The 12883-nt window shown below is 32.9% G+C and overlaps 1 protein-coding gene across 2 annotated transcripts; it reads left to right on the forward strand.

Annotated features, from left to right (window-relative positions):
- Positions 1 to 1908: 1908 nt before the first annotated feature.
- Positions 1909 to 12561, forward strand: LOC115722267 (katanin p80 WD40 repeat-containing subunit B1 homolog KTN80.4). 2 transcript variants are annotated; one of them, XM_030651428.2, is made up of 19 exons: positions 1909 to 2243; positions 2364 to 2580; positions 2754 to 2884; positions 3259 to 3376; positions 3537 to 3763; positions 4996 to 5098; positions 6153 to 6223; positions 6333 to 6407; positions 6482 to 6625; positions 6723 to 6945; positions 7146 to 7664; positions 8079 to 8138; positions 8221 to 8339; positions 8893 to 9027; positions 9241 to 9315; positions 9426 to 9538; positions 9857 to 9973; positions 11768 to 11836; positions 11948 to 12561. In XM_030651428.2, the coding sequence occupies exons 2-19, from the start codon at positions 2553 to 2555 to the stop codon at positions 12009 to 12011; spliced, it is 2391 nt and encodes a 796-aa protein (XP_030507288.1). In that variant the 5' UTR covers positions 1909 to 2243; positions 2364 to 2552; the 3' UTR covers positions 12012 to 12561. The 2 variants fall into 2 exon arrangements, with proteins under 2 accessions (XP_030507288.1, XP_030507289.1); XM_030651429.2 differs by having other exon boundaries at positions 1928 to 2243; positions 11951 to 12561.
- Positions 12562 to 12883: the final 322 nt, after the last annotated feature.

The raw sequence follows: 12883 nt of genomic DNA on the forward strand, positions 1-12883 counted from the left end.
GTAATAAAATAATTTTAGTCCAATATTTTTCGTGTATCATATATAAGATATATATATTTGAATTTATATATATATATAGTATTTTATATGTGACTTGACTAAGCAACACTACTTATTTATATTAAAATAATAAACATTGACATACTTGTTTATGTCATATTTTCCAAGGATATAAGTAGAGTTAACAACTTTGTTTGTGTAACTTTTATAAAATATTATATTATAAATATTTTTTCTTTTGTTTTTGTTTTTGAAAATGGAATATTTTTTTGTTTATAATATCCAAGTTTTTTTTTTTTGATATATTATCCAAGTTTTAATATTTAATAATTAGTAACACTTATTTAATATTTATAGATTGATACTACAAACAAAGAAGAATAAATATCTTAATAATAATTAACTATAGCATAAGGAATCGTAATATAATTAACTAATAATAATGTGACCTATCCATTTCATGATAATAATCATAATGTGTATTCATGTCTATTATCTAATGTTATATACACTTAAATTATACACACTAATTACACATAATAATATTATTTACTAAATATTAACTATTTATATTTTTAGGTGGAGACTACATCATTTTTAATTATATGGTTAAGATTAAATATATATTATTATATGTAATTAGTGTGTACAGTGTATTTCTAACATTACTCATATTTTAAACATACTTGAATTTTATAGGGTGAATTTGGTAATACTTATTTAATTATTTTTTTGTTTTTAAAATTAGAAAAGTGAAAATATTTTCCAAAATCATGTTCTATAAAACTGTTTTTACTTATTAATTTTTTATTTAAGAATCTATTTTTTTTTTTTAAAAAAATCACTTTTAAATTTTTTTAAACAGTTTCTTTTTATTAATATTTTAGACTCTGACCCCAACTTAGATCTTGGAGCCCAGACTTGGACCCGTCCCCGATTCCAACCTCATACCCGACTTAAATAAAATCAACAAATGAAAATAAAAATAAAATTTACAAAACACTCTTTTATTTTTTGTTTTTAAAATTGAAAAATAAAAGTGATTTTTTTTTTTTTGAAATGGAAAAATAAAAGTGGTTATATAACACATTTTTATTTTTCAAAAATAAAATTTTAAAAACAAAAATTTTACTTTTATTTTTGTGATTAAAAAATATAAAAACAAAAATTTTACTAAACACTACCATAATATTTTATTTTATTTTTTAAAAAAGTGTTGTAGGTGGCAAATCATTTCTTAGAACCGCTAAAAGAAATTATTGATACCTAGTATTTTATAATTAAATATCATGTTTCATATAACTTAAAAAAATAATACTAATACTTCGTAACAATGGGTTTTTTTTTTTATTTAAGTAAGAGCATTAAATGTTAGTTCAAATCTTACTTGAAAAGATTATTACCAACCTTACTGTTCAAATATTTGAAAAAAAAGGTAATTGTTTAAAAAAGGGAAATATTCATCTAAAGTTTAAACAAAAAAGGAAACTAAATGTGATATGTGAAAGAAGTCTTAAAAAACCAACCTTTGCCAATCCTCTCCTGTCTCCTCCATATCTTCCTATTTTTTTTTCTTTCCACTTTCTTCACTTATAAATTTTATTTAGATATTTAAATTTTTTTATATTTTTTATAAAAATCTAATAATAACTAACAGAGTAACTTAAACTGTAATTAAATTTCACATAACAATTTATATAAATATTATTAAAACAATTCAAGCAACTCGAACCATAAATTTAAAAAATAGTATATAAGTATTTTATATTTTTTTTGTACATAAATATTTTTTGATAAATAAAGGATTTTTTTCAAAAAAAAAACAACAAATCTTTATTTGTATATATTTTTCTTAATTAAAAAGATAAAGAATATATTTTTCTTTATTTGTATACATATTTCCATAGTAAAACAAATCTTCTAGTGCACTGTTTGGATTGCTAATAGGTATATACTTCATTCATGCTTGTTGTAATTTGTATGTGTCTCTCTCTTCTCTCTCTCTAGTCTCTACAACATTTGAATTTAAACTTTTATTACCATAAACAAAAACAAAATAATAACAATAAATAAATAAATAAATAAACCAAAATAAAAAATTTGAGTGTGGAGGAAGAAGAAGAACAAGAAGAACAAGGCCTTTGGAGACAGAGAGAGAGAAATCTAAAGCAAAGCAGGTTGAAGTTGAACCAAACTTACCCATCTTTCAAAACTACTCTCATTCCAACAAATGTGGCTTTAAGGTTCGCTTTCCAACTCTTTATTTGATCTTACCACTTTCTCTCTGATCTAATCTGACACTAGAAATCTTTGTTCATCCATTTCTGTTTTCATTTCTTATTTATTTTTTTATTGGAAAATAGGAACGGAGTTACGAAGTGGGTTCGTTGAGATCTGGAGGGAAGGAGAATGAGGCAGTCATTGCTGGGTTGGATTTGAAAATTTGGGATATACTTTGGTGCTGCCTTTGAGATTTTTGCTTATCCCATTAGGGTTTTATTCACGATTTTTTGAAGTGTGGGGTTTTTCTATTTTCTATTATTTTGGTAGTCATGACTACCAAGCGCGCTTACAAGCTCCGTATCCTTCTCCTATTGTTTTTCCTATTTGTTCGTTTAATTCTTCTATTTTGGGTTTGGTTTGTTTTTTGCTGGGTTGGGTCATGAAATTTTGTTCACATTTGATTGATTTGTTCCACTTGTCAGCTCTATAATGGAGTTTGTTAGCCTTAACCAGAGTAAATTTGCTAACAGAGGAGTTTGTAGCACATTCTGCTGCTGTCAACTGCCTCAAGATTGGCAGAAAATCCTCTAGGGTTCTTGTCACTGGTGGAGAAGATCACAAGGTTAATCTTTGGGCCATTGGAAAACCCAATGCCATTCTGGTACGCTTCTTTTTCTTTGCCCTCTTCTTTTCCCTTGGTTATATATATATTTCGTCTTGTGCTGTGATTCTCACTTCTCAGTGTGATTTTTTTCGTTATAATTTATCTGTTGGCTTAGTTGAATATCGTTTTTTTAAAAGAATAATTTATTTGGAATAGTGATCTTTTACTGTTAGCGATGAATGAACTGTGAATGGTACTACCATATTTTTGATTTAAAGAAATTTGGATCCTCAAGTCAATTGTCAAATGAGCTTCATGGTTTAGTAGCGTTCCAAATCAAACTGGTCGAAATTTACGGCAATGTAGCTTTCTCCCAGGATAATAGATATCTTGTTTGTTTTAATAACTGGCTACCACACTTTTGTATCCAGAGTTTGTCTGGGCATACCAGTGGCATTGATTCAGTCAGCTTCGACTCATCGGAGGTGTTAGTAGCTGCAGGGGCTGCAAGTGGTACAATCAAGCTTTGGGACTTAGAGGAGGCAAAGAGTATGCTTTTGGCTCTACATTTCATTCCTTTAACTGCACGGCATTCTAAATAGTTGCAAACTTTTTAAAGACTAAGACAAGCATGCTTATTTGTTTAGTCATGTTGTGCTATCATTTAATCATTAAAAAACTTTCTCTTGCTATGCCATTTTTTGTATAGTTGTTCGAACACTTACTGGTCACAGATCCAATTGTATATCTGTGGACTTCCATCCTTTTGGGGAGTTTTTTGCGTCTGGCTCTTTGGATACAAATCTCAAGATATGGGATATCAGAAAGAAGGGGTGCATCCACACTTACAAGGGCCACACTAGAGGAGTCAATGCCATCAGATTTACCCCAGATGGCCGTTGGGTTGTATCTGGTGGAGAGGACAACACCGTCAAGGTTAGAGTTGCAAAAAAAAAAAAAAAAAAATCAAAATTAAGAAAGGGCATTTTGTTTCATTCTGGGTGATTGTACTGTACTATTTTCAGAACGTAACAGTGATTAAGTAATATGAAGGTGGAAGTATCATTAGGGTACTTGATTTGCTGTCTGGACTCTGGACAGTTGTGTTTGTATGTGTATTTTGTTGGTTACATGTAGCAGAAATATGAAGGTCTATATGTTTTTAAAAATGAAAATTTCTTTGCAAGGCGCTTGTCATATTTTGTATTAATGCGCTGTAGGAAACTTAGAGAAGAGAAAAAAGAAGTAACAATGAGAAGTAAAGTGAGTGATTTTCTGAATAAGCCTGTAGTTTCATAAATAAGTGTTTAGGAGACATACGAATCCAAATTCAACTAGGAAAAAGATAAACTTTAAATATTCACAATATAAACTTACAATAATTCTATTAATAAAATATTATGAAATCCTACGTGTGTGTTATCTTATTCCACATCAGAGCTCTCATTTTGTGTTGAAGTTTTGGTTTCAATCTTGAATTTATTTGCATCCCTAGCTCTAGATGCTCTAGTCTTTTATGTTTTGGCATGTATGTGTACTATTAAGTGTTTTGCATACAGGAAGAAACAAAAATTTATAGTGGTTTTAAGAATCTTTCCTTAAAATTATAAACCGTCGAACCCTACTGTACTTTAATCCTTATCAAGAAGCTCTAAAAGCCTTGAAAACACAAAAGTTATTTGCTGCCAAGCCTTTCAATAAACAAGTGTTTAAACTTTTTAGCAGATAGTTGATTTTGGAAATCTAACATTCTACACAAATGCAAAGATTTATTTCTAAGTTTCCAAATTTAAATCCCAGTGTCGTAAGTAAAGGTTGGTAGTGTCTGTCTGTATTTTCTCTACGCTTGTCCTGTAGAAGTGTTGCTGTTATTTATTTATTTATTTAATGGCTTTTTGATTTAAAAACTGCTTCACATCACATCTCTTCTTGCTGTGCCGTGTCTGGATTGACTTGTCTAAAATCTATCACATGAACACGGTTAGTTTTGGCACATAAGAGATCCAATCTGTCAATGTTACTGCAAACATACACATGTGCATGTAACTATTCAAACATTAATTTTAATACCAAAAGAAAAGAAAAAAAAAAGAGGTTCGAGAAGAATTTAGTTGATCGTTTGTAGCTTCATTTTCAATGACTGGACACTATTGTGCACTATGTAACAGTTGTGGGATCTTACTGCTGGGAAGCTTTTGCATGATTTCAAGTATCACGAGGGCCAGGTTCAGTGCATAGATTTTCACCCCCATGAGTTTCTGCTTGCAACTGGTTAGCTATTCTCTCATTTCAACTATTAGATTTGTATTATTCAGTCATACCCCTGTTCCCACCAACTATGAGTTTATGATCAATCAATTTTTAAATGCTGATTTGGTTTGATAAATACGTAGAGGTTATTTTCATTTGATGCATCAAAAGTGCTACTAAAGTCAACCTTGTTTGTGTAAAGCTAGTAAGAAAGGAACAAAATCACCGGTTAAGTTAACCAAAAGAACTAACTGCCTCAGCCAAAACATGTTCCTCAGCCTATACAAATGAGAGCCTTGAATTAAGCTCACCATTACCAAGCTGTAAATTTAAGCTTCATTTCTACTATTTCGTACTTCTTATTTCCCATTACTTCCACTCTACATTCTAAACCCTCTTAGACACTCTGCTGATCATGAAATGTTTCTTCTACTGGTCTGGAAAAATAATCCAATATACTCTGACGAAGTTGACTACATTACCAGCTACTTCATAGTGCAAGAAAAAGTGGTTGACTTGACTGACATGTCTTCCATTTACTTATTATCAACTTTCTCTAACTATGTCTGATAAAACAAGCAGCAACAAAATCTGCTTGTCATAGTCAATCTGAAAATAATGCGGGGAAGGCGAAAGAGGGCCTGCACCAGCTTATACCGGTAATTGGGCTATTCTACATTGTCCCATATTAAATTTGATGACTTGGAGATTGCATTTAACACTACTCCCAGATATCATACCGAACCCTAATCCCAAGCTTGGACTAATCTTATGTTAGTTTTTACTTTCGCTCCAAAATTTAACTCACTTTCCTCCAACACTAATCCTACCTGTTGTACCCAAATTCTTGATGATGAGCTTCCTTTTTATGCTGCCTCTTCTTCACCTAAAGTTTCCAGTACAGTAGATCCACCAGAAGTTGCAAATTTAAGTATGAGGGTAATCACCTAAAGTTTCCAGTACAGTAGATCCACCAGAAGTTGCAAATTTAAGTATGAGGGTAATTGTACTGGAAACTTGTAGTAGTGTGACTCTACTGTCTTTTCATGCAATATATTTTTCATTTTTTTCTCAGGTTCAGCAGATAGGACAGTTAAATTCTGGGACCTTGAAACTTTTGAGCTAATTGGTTCAGGTGGACCTGAGGTACTTTTAAGTTCTTAAGAAATAATGTAACCTAAGTTTCAAATTTCCAAGTGAATTATGATTCTTTCTTATGAAGGGAACTTATCTGATTCATTTCCTTTTATATCAGACTAGTGGAGTGAGGTGTTTGACTTTTAATCCTGATGGAAGGACCCTACTGTGTGGATTGCATGAAAGTTTGAAGGTGCGAGCTTTTAGCTAGTAAATATTAATTGGTACAATAAGTCTATGCTCACTGACATTGTCATTATTTTATAGGTTTTCTCTTGGGAACCAATTAGATGCCATGATGGTGTGGATGTGGGATGGTCTAAATTATCAGACCTTAATGTTCATGAGGGGAAGCTTCTTGGCTGCTCGTTCAATCAGAGTTGTGTTGGAGTGTGGGTTGTAGACATTTCGGTATTTTTCATTCTCTTTGTCTACCTTATTCTTTTCTAGCTTTCAACATATTTATCTTGTGAAGCTGGTGTATCACTCACAAGTTCCTCTTGTACAGCGGATAGAGCCATATGCAGTTGGTATTGATAGCAGATTAAATGGTCATTCAGAATCTAAATCATCAAACGGTGGCAATCTGTCAGTACTAAGTGAGAACACTTCAAAGACTAGTTTGGGCAGATTGTCCCAAAGTTCAGATCCTTTAGCTAAGGAAACAAAATCACTTGGTAGATTGTCAGTTTCGCAAAATTCTGATGTTAAGGAAACAAAAGTTTTGGCATGTGAGTAAATGTTGGAACCCCATCTCTCTCTCTCTCTCTCTCTCTCTCTCTCTCTCTATGCTGATTTTGTATTTTGTTGTTTGGCAATAAGGTGCTGGAGTTCCTATGAGCTCTCTTCTTTTGTCTTGTTTGTGTTTTTTTTTGTTTAGTTCTCCTGATACTTTTTTGTCTTTTTCTGTTGCTGCCCATCCTGAGTGAAGCCACTGGAAATGTACCTGGTACTCCTCAAAGGATAAACTTAAGCAACAGTCCCAAAAAAATTCTTCCAAGCTCAACAGCTGTTCCTAGTGCAACAACCACAAAGAGAAATTCTACGAGGGTACACTCAACAGCTAATGTTTCAACTTTCAACAAATCGGAAGTCATCCCTGTTATTGTGCCAAGAACGGATATGGCTCCTGAACCGAAGAAAGAGCTTGGCTTAGCTGGAAGAACAATGCCTTTCTCTTTACAGTCAAAGGCAACAGAGTTCCGAAGGTTTCCTGCTGTCAGAGAAGAAGTGGATAAACAGACTGCATCTGTACTTGCTGATTCCACTACTTCCAAGGGTGCTGAATTCAATGTTGCTGAGAGCCAGAGGAATATTTTCTCCAGAGTTACAAACTCAACCCAAGGAATATCTTCTGAAAAGAATGCCAAGGATGACAGAGGCATTGGATCAGGAAAACATGAAATGAGTTCACAGACAGAGCCAAGTGCTAGCTGCCAGCCTGACAATTGTAAGGATTTAATTCAGAAAAGTTTATTTTCTAACTTTCTTTTTTCCTATAAATATTGGTAAAAAGATTCCTATTCTGTTTTTTCTGTATTATTTGATATTTGATAATAACAATGCTAGCTTAAATGATCATAAGGTTTTCTTGTCAACTCAAGAATCTCTAATCATACTACTTTCTTGAATGCTCGTAAGAAAGTCAGGTTAGTATCCTTCCTTTTATTGGGGAAAGGAACAGGTAGTGCCTATCCTTGAAGCATGAAAATTATAAGTAGAATCGATTACACTAGGAACAACTTATTCACACTAGGATCGTAATTGTAAATATTTTTCACTTTGTTAAGTACATGAGCTTGGGTATACTATTGTTTTGATTAATTCTTTATACATGTTTTTTTATTTTCTATTTTTTTTTCAGATGAAACTCGCGGGAACAAGTTGAACAGAGATACATGTACTGTTGGAGGTCTAAGATCAGGTAGCTTTATTTCCATTATTAATATTCTCTGGTATCTTTTGCAATCTAAATAAGTAATCTAAGTTCATTATGGTAATTCTAGGAAGGGCCAGATCTATTGCTGTAAATTGGGAGAAAAGAGATAGGTTTTCAAATTATGAGGGGCCTACTTCCAGTATTTCCTCTGGGGCGGTATCCACAGGCAACATGCCCCCTTCGAATGTGAGTTTTGTTTTGACTTTGTGTTAAATGTTTCTTTTAATATTTGTTTTGACAAGCAGTATATTTTGGTTGAAGGCACTAGCTCTAGTTTTTGTTGCTTGCTACTGTTATAAAGTTCTGTTATGGAATGAAATTCAGCATCATTTAAGCCTATTGGCTAAAGGCGCTTGCTTGCTTAGATGAAAAAGTAGTCACTTCACATTCAATTTAAATGCCGGTTATCAACTCTCTTTTTTTTTCTCTTATCAAAATTTAAAGTAAAAGGTCTCTCCTTTATGAGGGTTGGTGAGAGTTTAGTTCGTGGGAGAAGTTTTCCTTCACTTTGTAACACACACAACACATGTGACATAGTGCTCCTTTTTGAAGATTCTCTTTCTCATGGCATATAAACGAGATTAGAAACTAATTGAACTTGAGTTCTAATTATATAAAAGACATTTTTTTGTTTCTGTATGTATGCTGGTCATAGTTATTCACTGCTGAATTGTAACGTGGATTCATTAGCTCATTTTGACTTCTAATTGAGTTTTCTTTATCTTTTACATGACTGAAGTCCAAGCAGAGAGGATATCCTCCACCTGTTGAAAAAGAGTCGGTGCCTGCCACCGATGAGGATGCCATTGCTGATGTTATGGAACAACATACCCAATTTGTGAGCTCTATGCAGTCCCGTTCTGCTAAGTTACAGGTGGTCTTTCTACTACTTGTTTATTGTATATGATGGTTTTTGCACAATTTGCATTGGGTTTTGCTTCACATGGTTTTTGGTGGAAGAATGTCACAATGTTAAATTGACTTCAGAAAGCAATTTCAGTTACTAATGAATACCGGTATTTTTATTTGGCTAATTAGTATTAATAAATAAAATAACAAAGTTCTGCACTGTGACGTAACTTTCCAGGGAATCTACAGATACTGGGAAAGGAATGATGTGAAGGGGGTGATTAATGCAATGGAAAAGATGGCTGATCATGCTGTAAGTATTGTGTGATAATGTCCTATTTATTTTAATTTGACTTGTTCCTGTCTTGAACAAACAGTCCATTGAGTTTTGCTCTCTGATTTGGGATGTTCATGTTAATTCAGGTTGTTGCTGATGTAGTTAGCATTATGGCCGAGAAAATTGACATTGTCACGCTGGATATTTGCACTTGTCTGCTGCCACTTCTCTCTGGCCTTCTAGAGAGTAACATGGATAGGTAAAATACTTATGTTTGTTGACTTTGTTTCATTTGTGTTATTTTAAGTTTAAATATAATCTCATAGAACTGGTTTTGAGGCTGGTTTTAATGCTTATTGGGAAGGTTATTTGACTGCACTTTTACTTGCTCTATGCTCTTTCTCGATTTATCATCTCTTTCTTCTCATTTTCCTTTGTTAAGTAGGAAGAGTTCTAGTTTGTTTCTATGAGCTCACATATACCACAGAGTTAAATATTTATTTATTTTGGTTGATCTTCTTTTACATCTACTATTATCAGACTGTTTGATCAGTATATAACAGAATGAACATTATAGGCATATAGGGATCTCTTTGGAGATGCTGCTCAAGCTGGTCAGAATATTTGGTTCGATGATCTATTCTGCAATATCAGCATCTTCGTCTGTTGGTGTGGATATTGAGGCAGAACAAAGGTATGTTACTGAAACTCTTCCACATTTTCTATAGTTTATAGTTGATGTATTGTCCAAATCATTTTTCATTTTGCATATAACAAGAGTGCCTTTCTAATTTTTTTAACTTAATACAATTTTTTTTTACCTTGTTCAATCCACAGACTAAGTAGATTCATTTAAACACCATTGTAGGATGTTTGGCTATCTAAAGAGTGAAATATGTTACCTATGAAGAAATGAGAAATTAACCACTTGAGGCTAGCTCAAGTGGCCATAGGTAGGTGTGTGTGTGTTGGAGGTCCTGGGTTCGAGTCCCAGATAAAACATGGTTGTAATATATAAACGCTTAAGTCAAAAAAGAAAAAAAAAGAAATGAGAAATTGAAAAATCATTAACTAGTAATATCAAAAATTATACATATACATTAAAAATGTAATTTCCATTTTCTGTTTCCTCCATTCTTTGTACTGTCTCTCTTAAAGTTATCATGTCCCCATAAATTCTATTCCATCAAGTTCTCTCATAACCTTAGCTTCATGAATTCTTCGAAATGAATCCTCAAATCTCATTTTCCTCAAGTGGGTGTGGATCTCTCCAGAACCTGAACCGCCGTCAAAGGTGTATATGAGGGTATATGGCAGCAGACTCAACCTCCTAGAAGGAAAAAAAAAATGAACTTTGTTCTATTACTAGTTGCTTATAAATATATTGAAGAAAATTTGCTGAGAAATTCAGTAAGTAGTTTGAAAGGTTACACTGAGTTATAAGTTATTCTTTTTTGGTGTCTGTGTGGAGTCAGTAAGTAGTCTGAAATGAATAAGGTTCTTTGGCAGAAAATCACATTTTACATTATTTTAGTGCACGAAAGGCAGTAATAATTTATTAGTTACTGACTTTTGCTGCACCAAATTGGTCTAAAATGTGACTTTTTCTACCAAAGAATATGCTTAGGCTATGTTTGGAAGTTGGATTATAGCAGGGAAAGAATAATAAGGAAAATGTGGGAAAAATACAACGTGGAATATTAAAAAAATCAATTTTTTATGTTCAATATGAAATTTTTTGCTGAATTATTTTTTTTTCCAATGCCATTCTTTCTATACCAAAACTGAATTATTTTTTTTTTCCAATGCCATTCTTTCTATACCAAAACATGAGATTATTTTTTTATTTTATTTTATTTATTTTTTCACCCTTTTTTTCCCCTACATTTTCCTTACCTCTTTCTTTCTCCACCAAAATCCAACTTCCAAACATAGCCGTAGTGACTTGAGGGAAACATTTTAAACTACTTGGTGATTTTGTTGCCAAAAGATTACCTAGTGACTTGGATGCAACCTTTTGAGACTACTTACTGACTGCTGTCATTATTTTCCTTATTGTTTTAGTATAACTTCAGTTGGCAATTAGTAGTACTCCCTTTTTGTCTAGTCCGATTCGCACAAAGAGAATTGCCCCAACATTAGTGTTCTCCCAAAAGATGGTGTGGAACCCATCTTGAACCTGGTTCTTCACCCTAATCACGAGGGTAAACTATACAGGAGGCCTTTTGTGCCAAGCCTCATAATTGATTGGCCTTATTGTAATTATTCTTAATGTCCCCTATATGGAACCAAAAGGCTTCAAGGATAATCTTGTAATGTTATTAATTTTACTTGGTCCCATTTGAAGTTGAACTGAATAACTTGATACAGTTTTAAAATTTAAAGGGTTTATGTTGATAATCTCTTAAACTAGAAGGCAGAATGATATAATTTACATATGGAGTTAAGTTCCAAAGCTGGGAGATATTAAGCTCATTCATTCTTGCAGGTTGGAACGTTGCAACACTTGCTTTGTGGAGCTTGAAAAAGTTAAACGCTGTCTACCTCCCCTCTCCAGGTTTTTCTTTTTGAACTGCTTTAGTTTGCTTGGGTTCTGCTTGTTGTTCCATTTGAACCTATTATTCACCATTTGACACCGGTTTCCTTCTATTCACCTATTTATTTGTAGAAGAGGGGGTTCAATTGCGAAATCAGCGCAGGAGTTAAATCTAGCTCTTCAGGAAGTTTCTTGACCAACAGCATCGGCAAGTGGATGTGTTCAAGTTTTTCTGGCCTGCAAAAGGTTATGTTTGCTTTAGGGGGAGTTTATGCATTTTAAGTTATATAAACCTCTCTTCAATGCAGCACCTGAAGGTTCAGACTCTTTTGGTTCGTGTCATGTCTAGTCCTGACTTGGGGGCTCTGTCCTGTCTGTACATTCGTCATTAGTGGGAGTTAACTACAGGCTAATTCTACTACATTTACTAAAAATCGAAAAGGCTTATGGATCTGTGAAAGCTCTAGCTCTACCTGCTGTTGTTTGGACAGTTTTGGCAACACTATTATACAGTTCTACTTCTATTTGGTGGAGGAGGGAAGTCTACCACTCCATATCACTCTAACACAACATCAGTATGTGCCATCATATTATAACCTTTAGCTGCATTCACGTTGATTCAATTATTTTTAAATACTCGTGTAAAAGATTGGTGATCATTAACAGGTGTCTTTCCACACCTTCCTGTGAGTAGTAGTGGCTTTTTCTAATATGAAATTCTTTTGGTATGGCATCACTGTCTGTTCTTTTCTACATTTTTCCAATTAACAATCTCTCTCTCTCTCTCTCTCTCTCTCTCTCTCTCTCTCTCTCTCATTGATAGTTGTTATTATGGTTATTATGTTGCAGTTCTTAATGACATTCTTTTAAATAACAAAACTAACAAAATATTTATGTTGTAATTTTTTCTATTATTATTAGTATTTTTTTTTTATTCCTATTTCATTTTTTTAATGTCAATTTTGCAATACAATTCGCAGAAATTGAAAATCAAAATAATCTGTTGGTGGAATGAGATTGTAAATCAAAAATACTGGTAAGTGACAAACAAATTGCAATTGAATAACT

Source organism: Cannabis sativa, chromosome 9 (assembly GCF_029168945.1).
Source record: "Cannabis sativa cultivar Pink pepper isolate KNU-18-1 chromosome 9, ASM2916894v1, whole genome shotgun sequence".
In the NCBI taxonomy this organism is placed as follows: domain Eukaryota; kingdom Viridiplantae; phylum Streptophyta; class Magnoliopsida; order Rosales; family Cannabaceae; genus Cannabis; species Cannabis sativa.